At 51.4% G+C, this 11,599-nt stretch overlaps 1 protein-coding gene across 2 annotated transcripts; it reads right to left on the bottom strand.

Moving 5' to 3' along the window:
- Window positions 1–375: 375 nt before the first annotated feature.
- On the bottom strand, window positions 376–8,176 carry Aoc1 (amine oxidase copper containing 1). 2 transcript variants are annotated; one of them, XM_069997063.1, is made up of 5 exons: window positions 8,098–8,176; window positions 2,963–4,548; window positions 1,354–1,639; window positions 978–1,110; window positions 376–746 (listed from the first exon to the last, which is right to left on the bottom strand). In XM_069997063.1, the coding sequence occupies exons 2-5, from the start codon at window positions 4,542–4,544 to the stop codon at window positions 480–482; spliced, it is 2,268 nt and encodes a 755-aa protein (XP_069853164.1). In that variant the 5' UTR covers window positions 4,545–4,548; window positions 8,098–8,176; the 3' UTR covers window positions 376–479. The 2 variants fall into 2 exon arrangements, with proteins under 2 accessions (XP_069853164.1, XP_069853163.1); XM_069997062.1 differs by lacking the exon at window positions 8,098–8,176 and adding an exon at window positions 6,361–6,467.
- Window positions 8,177–11,599: the final 3,423 nt, after the last annotated feature.

Below are 11,599 nucleotides of genomic sequence, written 5' to 3'. Positions count from 1 at the left end.
TGAGTGCACTCGGGGCCCCACCAGCACAGCGCCGGCGTCAGGGACATTTCAGGGGGCACTCGATGGTCTTCCGCGACGGGTCTTCCTGGTTCTCCAGCGTCAGCAGCTCTGCTCAGTTCATCACATCAGAGCCTCATCACCAGAGGTGGAGAGGTAGGTGACTATAGCCAAAGGCCTGGAGAGCAACAGCAACAGACACTCAGAGGGAAGAATGTGGAGTCTGAGGCCCACTGGTGACAAAGAAGCAAAACCACGCTACTCAGGAAGTGAAGGGTCTTTTAAATACAGATGGAGCCTGCGGCCGAATTCGATGCTCTCCCATCTGTGTGGCCACGCCCTCCCTTGGCCCCCCAGAAGCAGCATGGCAGGCAGGGCTGGGAGTGGAAGGGTTTATTGTCTGCCTTGTGGGCGGGGATGGGGGACAGGGCGGGGAGTGGGGAGGGTCTCTGGCTTTCTGACAGGATCGGGGCCCACCCCCCTCAAACAGGCTTGTAGGTCCCATTGTAGCTGAAAGTAGGAGGCGCCAGGCAGTCCTTGTCCTCAGAGAGCCATCGCTGGACAAAGTTGGGGCCCTTGTCTCGGGGCCACACGATCACAGTGTCTCTGGACGCCAGGGAGGGGTCCTCTGGGAAGAAATTGAAAGGCCGGAGCAAGAAGCCCACGCTGTTCCCGGGTGTGGCCGTGTTGGGGATGTCCTCCGAGTGGGGGATGTGCAGGAAGCCCAGCGTCACCCAGGCCACCAAATCCTGTGGGAGGAGGCTGGCGTGAGTGGGCGGGGCGGTGACTGTGGGGGGCGGAGTTTCAGCCTTGCAATTCCCCTCAGCCCCATTTTAAAGAGGTGCTCAGGTCTGCCGCGAGCTCTGAGCTTCCCTCCACGCTGCCAGCCACACTGGACCAGCATGGGTCCAGGTGGAGGCTGGTTAGAATTCTGCTGGAGAAGAGGCCCAAGGAGGGTAGGGGCAGGGACCAAGCAGTACCTCATTTTCAATGCTCTCATTGTTCCGAAGAAACTCCTCAAAGACCACAGGGGGATGCCAGGGGTCGTTCTGATTGTAGATACTGCTGCTGCTCTGCTCAGAATCCTGGTGCTTGGTCACTGCCAGGGGGTACCTGCCGGGCCAGGGAGAAGCCGGGTTGCTCTGGGGGAAAGGTGGTCCCAGATGGATGATGGGGGCATCCCCTGAACGAGCGGATATCCCCCGGGAGGCTGCGAGGCCCGTAGGTAACCCAGGGCCCCAAGCCCCGTGAACAGCCTCTACGTCCCCTTCACATATGTGGAGCCAGAGCCCGGTGGACAGAAGGACAGACAGACATAGATGCCCCACCCTGTCCAGCCTCCTCCGTTCTCCTCACCTGGCCCAGGTGATGGCCTGTTCTTCCCGCCAGCCCAGAGGTAGCACCTGCTCCGCCATGGAGTGGATCTGCAGGCGGTAGCTGCGCGTGTGGCCCCAGGGGTTCTTCTGGGGGCTGGTGAAGAGGAGGTACTTGGGCAGAGCCTGTTGGTAGTGGAAGGCGGCCTGGCGCTCGTGGAGGTACCGCTTCTGCTTGAGGAACGGCTGCACCAGCTGCTGTCTCGGGCTCCAGGGGTTGGTGATATTTTCCAGCTTCATTTGTAGCGTCTGGAAGCTGTTCTTGGTGCCTGGAGGCAGGCAGGCAGGGAAAAGGAGGGTGAAAAAAATCACACTGGAAGCTGAAGGAACTGAAACCTCCTCCCACTCTGTGGGATCTCCCTTCTAGAACACACCACAGCCGACTGCCAGCAAGAAGCCTGTGCTGGGAGCAGCACGGAGCGGGCCGTGGGAAGCATTAAGAGTACCAAAGCCAGAGGCGCTAGAAGACAGCTAGCTCATGGTGTCAGGGCACCTGAGGTGATTCAATGCAATGCTCGGTGGTTCTTTCAAGAGCTGGGCCCAAGTCTGTTGGCTGGGTTGTGGGTGTTTTATGGGTTTGTGTGTGTGTGTGTGTGTGTGTGTGTGTGTGTGTGTGTGTGTGTGTGTGTGTGTGTGTGTTGGTGTCGGCACTGGGGCTTGAACTCAGGGCTCTATACTCTGACTTGGCTTTTTCACTTACAGCTGATGCCCTACCACTTGAGCCACACCTCCACCTCAGACTTGTACTTGTTAATTGGATATAAGAGTTTCACAGACTTTTCAGCCTGGTCTGCCTGTGAATCCTCAGATCTCAGCCTCCTGAGCAGCTAGGATCACAGGTGCAAGCCACTGGTGTCTGGCTCATTTGCTGTGTTTTTAGCGTTACAGAAAGGGCAGCCCATCATTCTCCAGGCGTCAGATCCTATGTGTTCTGGGTCAGAGGGAGAGCGGGGCTGGCTGGTGGAAGCTGATCATCGGGTCCTGGCTGGTGGGCGTGCTCTGCTTTGGGATTTGATGTTGGGTATTACACCATGCCATTCTTCTCTAATAGCCAGAGGCCCCGTATGCCACCTCAGAGTGCTAGGCAGTGACATTTCCCTAATCCCACGCCAGGTACACCTTTCTACTTAGTCCCAAGACAAGGATAGTAGCATCCTGGGAAATTCTTGGGTGTTATTTACTTTCAGCACTGTGTGTGTTTGTGTGTGTGCACATGCGCACATGCTGGCATGCAGGTACTCGGGCTTGAACTCAAGGCCTTGTGCTTTCACTTGAAATTTTTTTTTTTTGCTCAAGTCTGGTGCTCTACCACTTAAGCCACACCTCCAGTTTGGGCTTTTTGTTAGGCAAATTGAGATAAGAGTCTCACAGACTTGGCTGCCCTTCTGAGTAGCTAGGATCATAGAGCCACTGGCACTTGGCTAGTTCCAGTATTTTTTTTTAGGGCTACATTAAATCTTTAGTTTCGTGTTTTGCAGGAGCAGGCTGAGCAAACACTCCTGCTGTTGTGGCCCAAGCTCTAACGCCGTCCCCTGCAGAGTGTAAGTTATCGCTTGGGTGGGATGGCTGACCCAGCAGACCACTGTTCTTACCGGCCACGTCCAGGTCGACTCGGTAATGCACTAAGTGGGTGTGTATGTTGCCCAGCAGGTGGGTGTGCAGGCGAGTCCCATAGCGCAGCCCTTCGGGGGTGTAGAAGGTAGCGTGGACATAGCCAGTGGCGTGCATCTTGGCCTCCATCACCCCGTTGGGGTGGAAGATGAAGTCCCAGATGTAGTCATAGTTGTAGACTGTGGAGGTGGTTCGCAGCACCAGCACTTGGCCCGTCAGGCCCGCGTAGAAGGTGAAGCCGCCTCTAAAGTTGGAATCGAAGTGCCGCCGGAGGGGCACCCCTGTGGGCATCTCAAAGAGGCAGAGGGCCCTGGGGTAGCGGACGGGGTCATTAGTATCGTAGTAGTGGAAGGCGTCCAGGAAGGTGGCGGTGTCCGGACAGTCGATGCCGGGGGCCAGCTCGTGGGTGACGGTGCCCATGCCCCAGCCCGCGTCGATGTACTTGGTCTGCATGCCTGCGGGTGTGTGGCCGCCGTACAACGCCACGGCCTCTTGCACGCTCACCTCGTAGGCCACACGCTCCCCGCCGAAGTGAACGTTCAGGATCTGTAGCCCCGAAGAGGAGCGCAGGCGGAAGGCGAAGCTCCAGCCCATGTACAGGACGGCGTTGCCTTCTAGCACGTAGCGGGGCGTGTGCGGCTGGACCAGGCGTGGGCCAGCCGTGCGGGTGGGGCTGGGAAAGTCCCCGCGGGGTGTGTAGGAAGAGAACAGGGGGAGCTCCTCTGCACTCTCGGCTGCTTGGGCCTGGGGCACCGGGTCCTCAAGGACCACCTTGTCCACCTCTCCGCTGTCATACTTCTGCGCCAGTTCCGTCGGGCTCTGGTAGAACTTCCCATTGTACCAGAGCTGCTCCACCGTCCAGTGCTCGGGGTTCAGGCTCCCATGATCCACCAGGAGCTCTAGCCCTGTAGGGTGCAAGAAGTAGCCTTCTACAAAGCGTTGAAAGATGAGCCAGCTGCGGCGCTGGCCGGACGCCAGGCCCCGGGGGGCCACGTCGGTGAAGGTCAGGCAGCGGTCACTGCAGTTATGGAAGGAGAAGCCTGTGGTGTCCAGGAAGAATTGGTGCAGGGGCCTGGTGGCCTCCTCCACCATGGCATAGAGGAGGTCGTACTCCACAGTGGTGATGGGTCTGGACTCCCAGGACGGCTGGTGTCCTGGCCGAGGGGGCAGCATCCTCATGGAGCAGGGCTCTGGCAGGGGTCCCACGGCAAACTCAGTGATATTGGGGTGCTCCTGGTCTCCAAAGAAGATGACCACACGAGCTTCCCGGGCAGGCCGCCTTTTGCCCTTATCCAGAAATTTCAGCACGCGCTTCTTCTTAGGGAGCAGCATCTCTATGAGAAACACCGAGTTCTTGGCCATGGTCGGCACCGTGGAAGGCTGCAGCCGCAGCTCCTTCCTGGACCTCAGGAAGCTGTGCACAGCCTTCAGCTCCTGGGCGCTCAGGTCCGCGAACACACCAGCCTTGCCTTCCAGCATCCAGAGGGGACGCTCTGCCACCGCCATCGGCAGCACCAGGAGGGCAGCGGCCACCCAGCCCAGAGCCAGGCTCTCCTGACCCATCACTCTGGAAGACAGGAGAGGGACTTAATGTCTTGCAAGACCAGCACCTTGGAGTACTCTGTCCCTTAGCCTTGTGGAAACAAAGGACTGGGTTTAGGGGGAGCCACACATGGTTTGCGGTGCTGTCTGCGCCCTGGTCTGTGCATCTGTTCTCTTGCTTTGCCTGTGAACCTCTTACAGTTGCAGGTGTGGACTTCCTTATCTAGAAACACTCCCTTGTCTAGTTCTTTTATGGACATGAGCTCAGCAGGACAAACCATCCCTCAGCAGGGACGCTGTGAGTTATGGGAGCCCCAGGTTCTGCCCTCTGAAGGCTGCAGAGTGATTGCGCCTGTGAAGTACAATTGTACGGATAGCAAAACTGCACTTTGTGTTTGTGTGTGTATGTGCATATGTGTGCCCATGGTGCTGTCCCTGAGCCTTTGTGCTCAAGGGTAGCTAGTCCTTTACCACTTGAGCCACAGTTCCACTTCCAGCTGTTTGGTGATTAATTGGAGATGAGAATCTCATACACTTGCTTGGCCAGGCTAAATTTGGACCTTGATCCTAGATCTCAGCCTCCTAAGTAGCTAGGTTTATTTTCCAGGTATGATCACTTGTTCTTGGCTCTTTCAATTTTTTAAAATTTATATATATTTAAATTTATATTTGCCAGTCCTGGGGCTTGAGCTTAGGGACTGGGCACTGTCCCTGAGCTTCTTCTGCTCAAGGCTGGTGCTCTACCACTTGAGCCATAGCACCACTTCTAGCTTTTTCTGATAGTTTATTGGAGATGAGAGTCTCATGGACTTTCCTGCCCACACTGGCTTCAAACCACAATCTTCAGATCTCAGCCTCCTGGGTAGCTAGGATGATAGGCAGGAGCTACCACCTGGCTCTTGCAATTTATTTTTAAAAATTTTATTTATTTTCCTATCTGAGACTGGGACTCATTATACGAAGCTTTATGTTCATTAGCAGGTGCTCTACCACCTGAGCCATGCCTCCAACCTCTGGCTCTTTCAATTCAATTTATTATTATTATTATTACTTGTGTGTGCATGTGTGCCAGTACTGGGTCTAGAACTCTGGGCCTGGGCTCTGTCCTTTAGCTTTTACACTCAAGGATGGTGCTCTACCACTGGAGGCACAGCAACATTTGCAGTTCTTTGCTAGTTGTTGGACTTTCCTGAACCTTGACCCTCAGATATCAACCTTCTGAGAAGCTAGTATTGCAGTTGTGAGCCACTAGTGGCAGCGCCCTTCCCTTTTAATATATGTAAATTTATTTTTGCATGGACACACAATTTCAATCGAATCACATTTAAAGGCTTTACATCCAGTTTTAAACCTGCAATTAAAAGGGCTTTTGCTAAAGAGCAGTGGAAAGGAATGAAGACAGATGGGAAGGGAGATAGAAATACGTTGCAAACATCAAAACTACATTGATTCCATTTCACTCCATTCAGAATGATAATCATCAAGAAAACAACAACAAATGGAGGGTGGGAAGGACCTTATAGATTGTTGGTAGGAATGCAAACTAGTGTTACCACTATGGAAATCCGTACAGATCTTCCTTAAAAAATTAGAAATGGGGGGGGGGGGAGGCGGGGAGAGTGTGTGTGGGAGAGATGGGAAGGGATGGTAAGGGGAAACAAAGGAGGAGGCAACAATGCTTGATAAGAAATGCACTCATTACCTTGCCCATGTAATTGTAACCCCTCTGTATAGTATTTTCACAATTATATAAAACTAGAAACAGATCTACCTTACCCTTGAGGGGGGCATCTACCTATAGGAATCTCAATCAACATATGAGAGAATGCTTGCATACCCGTGCTTGTTGAAGCTCTGTTCACATAGCCAATTGGTGGAATCAGCAGAGGTGTCGTCAATGGATGAGTGGACAAAATAGATATGGTACATATATACAATGGAATATTAGTCATCCATAAAGAAAGAACAAAATGAAATTATGTGGTTTGCAGAGGGTAGATGGTGTTGGACAGCATCATGCTGAGCAAGCTAAGCCAAGCTCAAAGAGGAAAGACAGCATGTTTTTGCTTTAAAAAATAATAGCTAGACCTAAAAATATATGAATGTGATTGTGTGACTGGAAGAATGAGAGGAAGGGAAAAGAGGAAAATAACAATGGAGGGCAGATAATGCTGAAATATATGGTGTCTGTGTATGAAGACAGCTGTTGAACCATAAAGGCATGGAGGAGAGAGGGAAAGAGAGAGCAATCGATGAGGCTAGATGGGCTCAGTTATAAGAGATCCATGTGTGAATCCCCATGGCAAAATACCTTGGTACATTCACTATCTACTAAAAGAAATAAAAAAGGATGACAGGAAAGTAAAATAGGCTGTAATGAAGACAGTCACATCTTAGTAAGAGGGGAGAGGATGAATGAGGGTGGATATGATTGAAGGACGTCTCATGAGCCTATGAAAGTAGAACAAGGAAACCTGTTAAAATTGTTTTAAGAAGGGGGAAATGGGATGAGGGGGAGAAAGAGAGAGAGAGAGAGAGAGGGTGAGTTTGATCTGAGTACATTACATACACATCTGGAAAAGTCACAATGAGATCTCCTTCTTACATAACTCACATATGCTAATTAACATCTTAAAGAAATTATATTATAAAAAGATTAAATGAAATGATGCATCTGATGCCAATACAGATAAATACCAACATCTGTTCCACATTTAACGGCTTGCAAACCAAGTCCTTCCTTCAGATGAGCCCATTCAGTTCCCACAGTGCTCCAGGACCAAGACCCCTGTTGCTCTTGTAGCTTTAAATGTCCCTCGATTTGTTCAGAGGAGTTTTAGGTTTCTCAGCAAGATGGAGCATAAGGCACAGAGACCTTCCGCGTGTCCCCTGCCCCTCCCCCGGCCTGTCCGGTAAGGGCATTGCCAGCTCGACCCTGGTGCTGCAGCTGACACAGCGTTATCTGTCCAGAGTCCAGAGCTGGAGTGCAGCTCCTGGGGCTGCAGCTCCTGGGCTTTGACACATGCATCACGCCAGCCACCACTAGAGTATCCCATGGGGGTCCTCATGGTCTGTCCATCTTCCCCACCCCCTCCAGTCCTCTGGACCATTCATCTTTCACCGTTTCCAGGCCTGCAGCGTGTAGCCATGTCACCTGCTCCTTTCTGCATTTAAGGAGCCACGATGCCCTTTCCTGGTGGGCCCTCCTAATTGGGGGGTGGGCAGAGAGAGAAGGAAGACCCACGTGCCTTTCTGCTTTATCCGGGAAGGGGATGTGCGGACATGCAGGGTTGAGCTCCCCAGGAGAGGCCCTCTGTGCGCATGTTCCTGTGGCAGTCGTGCGGGTTGGGGGAGGGCCACAGAGCCACACAGGACAAGGGGAGACTTGGCAGCCGGTCAGCCTGCCCTGCAAAGGGGAAGCATGTCCCCTCCTTCCGCCCTCTCCTTCCTCTCTCCTCCTAAGCCCCGGGACCCTGTGTGGCTCGCTCGGGCCTCCTGCGCTCTGCGGCCCTCCCCACCCCGCACCTGTCCTCTCTGCGCTCCTCCCTTCCCGGTCCGCCCCATCGGAACGCACCTGTGTGCTCCGTGCCTGCGGACCGCTGCGCCAGCCTTTGTTCTAAGGTGCTGACCCCTGACTCCTTCTTGAAGTCCGTTGGACTCCGCCCTCTGGGGAGGGACAGGGTGAGGTAAGAAGCCAGCAAGGTGGGGGCCTGCAGCTCAGGGATTCCCCATGTGTGTGTGTGGGGGTGCCCGGTGCTGGTGGCTGCAGCCTGTGTGGCATGTCCTTAGACCGTTTACCTATGATGTCTCCTGTCACAGTGAGTGCCACCTTCCACAGAACTGTCCTACACTGTCTCTGGGATGAGCTGTGGACTGTGGTGATCTGGATGCACAGGTGGCATGTTTCCCAGGGCCCTGATGAGGACCAAGGGACATTTTCTAGCCAAGAATCTACCCAGAGATAGAGACAAGGGGCAAGGCAGTGGTCCTCAGCAAAGCAGAGCAGTCTGCCTGTATGTGGGACTTGGAACCAGAGATGGTTTGAGAGACAAAAGCACTGAGTTGAACCTCCAGAAGAAATCTTTTCACCATTTCTGGGACCCTGACAGTTTTCAGAAAAGAGGGAGGATGTGGCTGAGGAGAAAGTTGGTTAGGATGGCCAAGAGCAGAAGGGGGAAAAAAGGGTGAGGTTCTCTTCTGCAGGAAGAGGACGGAACTAGAGTGGCCTACTTAGATTAACAGGGTGGGGGTGGGGTGGGGCAAATATGGACGAGGGAGGGGCAAGAGTCAGGGAAAGTTATGTGACTAGGAAGAGCTGAGAATTCTTTCTTCTTGGTCATCTAGGCAGGATACTAAGAAATGCTGCTTCTTTTGTGGTTATGTGGATGTTGTAATTTTCTTTTAGAAATACTATTTTTATGTTATTGTACAGAGGGGTTACCATATTACAAGTTGAGTAATGAGTACATTTTTTTCTTGGATGATGCCACCTCCTTGCTCTGTTTTCCATCCAGTTTCTCCCCGCCCCTCCATCCCCTCTCACAAGGTACATCGTTGTTTGGTACTTTTCTTAATTGCAAATCATTTCAATGTGTATTGACACTAGATGAACACAGTTAACTGGATATTCCCTATGCAAGTCTAGGCTCCCCTCTCCTGTTTTTTTTTCTTTGAAATTCTAGGTCTTCAGGGCCTTTGGGAAGTGGTGCTTTACGGGACAGTCTGTGTCTCTCAAGTTGGGCCTTCTGTTATGAACTCACAGGCTGCATGCAGGGGAGGGGAGAAGGGAGAAGGGTTTAGAGCAGAGGAGAGCTCCCAGAATGACCTGACGTTGCAAAGTCTGACCAAGACAGTGACATGAAGGCAGACTTGGAGGAGGCAGCTGAACGGGGAAAAACAAAGGAGCCACACGCAGAATGACGTCGGATGCTTACCTCACGCCACGCACAAATGTGAGCTTGAAATGGATCGAAGAACTGAATCTGACCTAAAAATACAAAACACTTAGAGAAAAATCAGGAGTACATTTTTTTCTTTTCTCTTTTGGTGTCCCTGAGGGCTTTTTTTGTTTTTGTTTTTTTGCTGCTCCTGGGGCTTGAACTCAGACCCAGGCACTGTCCTTGAGCCTCTCTGTGCTCAAGGCTAGCACTCTATCAATTGAGCCACAGCACCACTTCTGGCTTTTTCTGTGTATGTGGTACTGAGGAATCGAACCCAGGGCTTCATGCATGCTAGGCAAGCACTCTACCACCAAGCCACATTCCCAGCCCCCTGAGTTTTTTATTTTTTGCTCAAGGCCAGCAATCTACCACTTGAGCCCAAGCTCTATTATGGCATTTTAGTGGTTCATGTGAGATAGAAGTCTCATAGGCTTTCCTGCCTGGGCTGGCTTTGAACTGAGATCCTTAGATCTCAGCCTCCTGAGTAGCTAGGATTACAGGCATGAACCACTGGTGCCTGGCAATGGTTGATATCTTGATGTTAGGTTGGCAAGGGCTCTGCCTGTGACTGCAAAGCACAAGAAACTAAAGAAGAGAGAGATGAATGGCTGTCATTGGGATTAAAACGTAGGTGCTTCAGCGCCAGCCTCACGTGGCTCTCACAGCTTGTGAAGTCAAGCTCCTGCACTGTTACAAAAATCAGAACAAACAAAAAGCGCAACAACAACAAAAACCGTACATACTTCAAAGGACACAAAGAAGACATTGAAGACATAGCCCAGAGTATAGAGGGGGACATATTCACAAGTCTCTATTTGAGGACTGTATTTATAATATGCAAAGAACTCACAGTTCAGTGATGAAAAGACAAATAATCCAACGAAAATGAGCCAAAGGTCTGAATTAATAGTCCTCTGAGGAGAACATCCTGTAGCGACCGTCTACTCGACCAGCGAGGAAGAACGACCACCACACCAGGAGTCTTCTCAGATCACGCTTTATTGGAGAGCCTTCTTACTTGTAGGAGAGCTTGAGCGCGAGAGAGCGTGCACAGAAAACATGGCCGCTTATATAGGGAACAGGAACACGTGTCGTCCTATCATTGGTCGTCTGCCTTTCACCGTCACCAGGTGCCACGGGATTGGCTGGGGACTCTACGTGACTCGCGCATGCGCAAAGCCCAGGACCCACCGTCCCGCCAAGCACTGCCTAATATGGAGTTGTTTACCTCAAAGCTGCAAGGAAGTGGGCGCCATCTTGTAATGGCGTTTACCCTGGCTCCCTACAACATCCGAAGAAGCAATAGCATATGAAAAGGTGTTCAATATCTTTATCAGGGAACTGTAAAAAAACACTTCAGAATCTCTCTCTACTATTCACCTCTGCTCTAGAACATTCTGTGTATCCAGCAATAGGCAGCCCTGTACCCCTCATCCTTCTCTCTCCCTCCCATACCCCTCCCTAAGCTTGGGTAACTGCTATTCTCTTGAGCTCTGCGTCTATGAGAGCAAGGTTTTAGCTTCCCTTCCACCTTCATTCCTGTGCCTCCCTTCTCTCCCCCTCCCCCTGTTTCCATATCCTGGAATTGGTTTTGATACATAGAACTTTAGATGATCTGCCTTTGGTTCCTCCCCTAAGTGTAGCCTCCTCTAGAGCCTGACTAGATTTTGATGAATACAGTTCTTCCAGTTTCACCCATGTTGTTGCAAATGTCGGGCTTTCCCAAAGCAAATCATCAAGTGTCAGGGATGATGAATGTGTCAAGTGCCCGGTCATTACACATGGATAAAAGGTCACACTGTACATCACAGATATGTACAATTATTATGTGTCAAATAAGAGGTTCACACAATGAAATAGCACTTCACACTCCTAGGAGAGACAGAATAAGTCATATAATAACGCACTGATGCCATGTGGAAAAATTGGAACTCTCGCACACCGCTGGTGGTAATATTAAATGAGGCCACCATTTGGAAAACTGGTCATTTCTCAAATGACTAAACATTTTGGTTTCCTTATACCTAGCAATCTCACTGTTAGGTGAACACCCAAGATAGTTCCTCAGAGAAGCGTGTATGTGAATGTTTATAGCAGTATTATTCAAAATCACCAGGTTGTGGAAGATACTCAAAT

The sequence above is a fragment of the Dipodomys merriami genome, unplaced genomic scaffold (genome assembly GCF_024711535.1).
Source record: "Dipodomys merriami isolate MVZ:Mamm:240054 unplaced genomic scaffold, mDipMer1.0.p SCAF_5, whole genome shotgun sequence".
NCBI lineage: Eukaryota > Metazoa > Chordata > Mammalia > Rodentia > Heteromyidae > Dipodomys > Dipodomys merriami.
The sequence above is the reverse complement of the archived record's forward strand: the minus strand, read 5'-3'. Positions and strand labels throughout refer to the sequence as shown.

Excerpts from the sequence above, each read along its gene's own strand:
- Aoc1 (XM_069997062.1), bottom strand. The coding sequence starts at position 6,452 with ATGTACCATATCTATTTTGTCCACTCATCCATTGACGACACCTCTGCT. Across the intron at positions 4,549-6,360 it reads CAGAGCTTCAACAAGCACGG|AGTGATGGGTCAGGAGAGCC; the intron begins GTATGCAAGCAT and ends CCTGTCTTCCAG. Across the intron at positions 1,111-1,353 it reads CAGGCCATCACCTGGGCCAG|GTACCCCCTGGCAGTGACCA; the intron begins GTGAGGAGAACG and ends CTGGCCCGGCAG.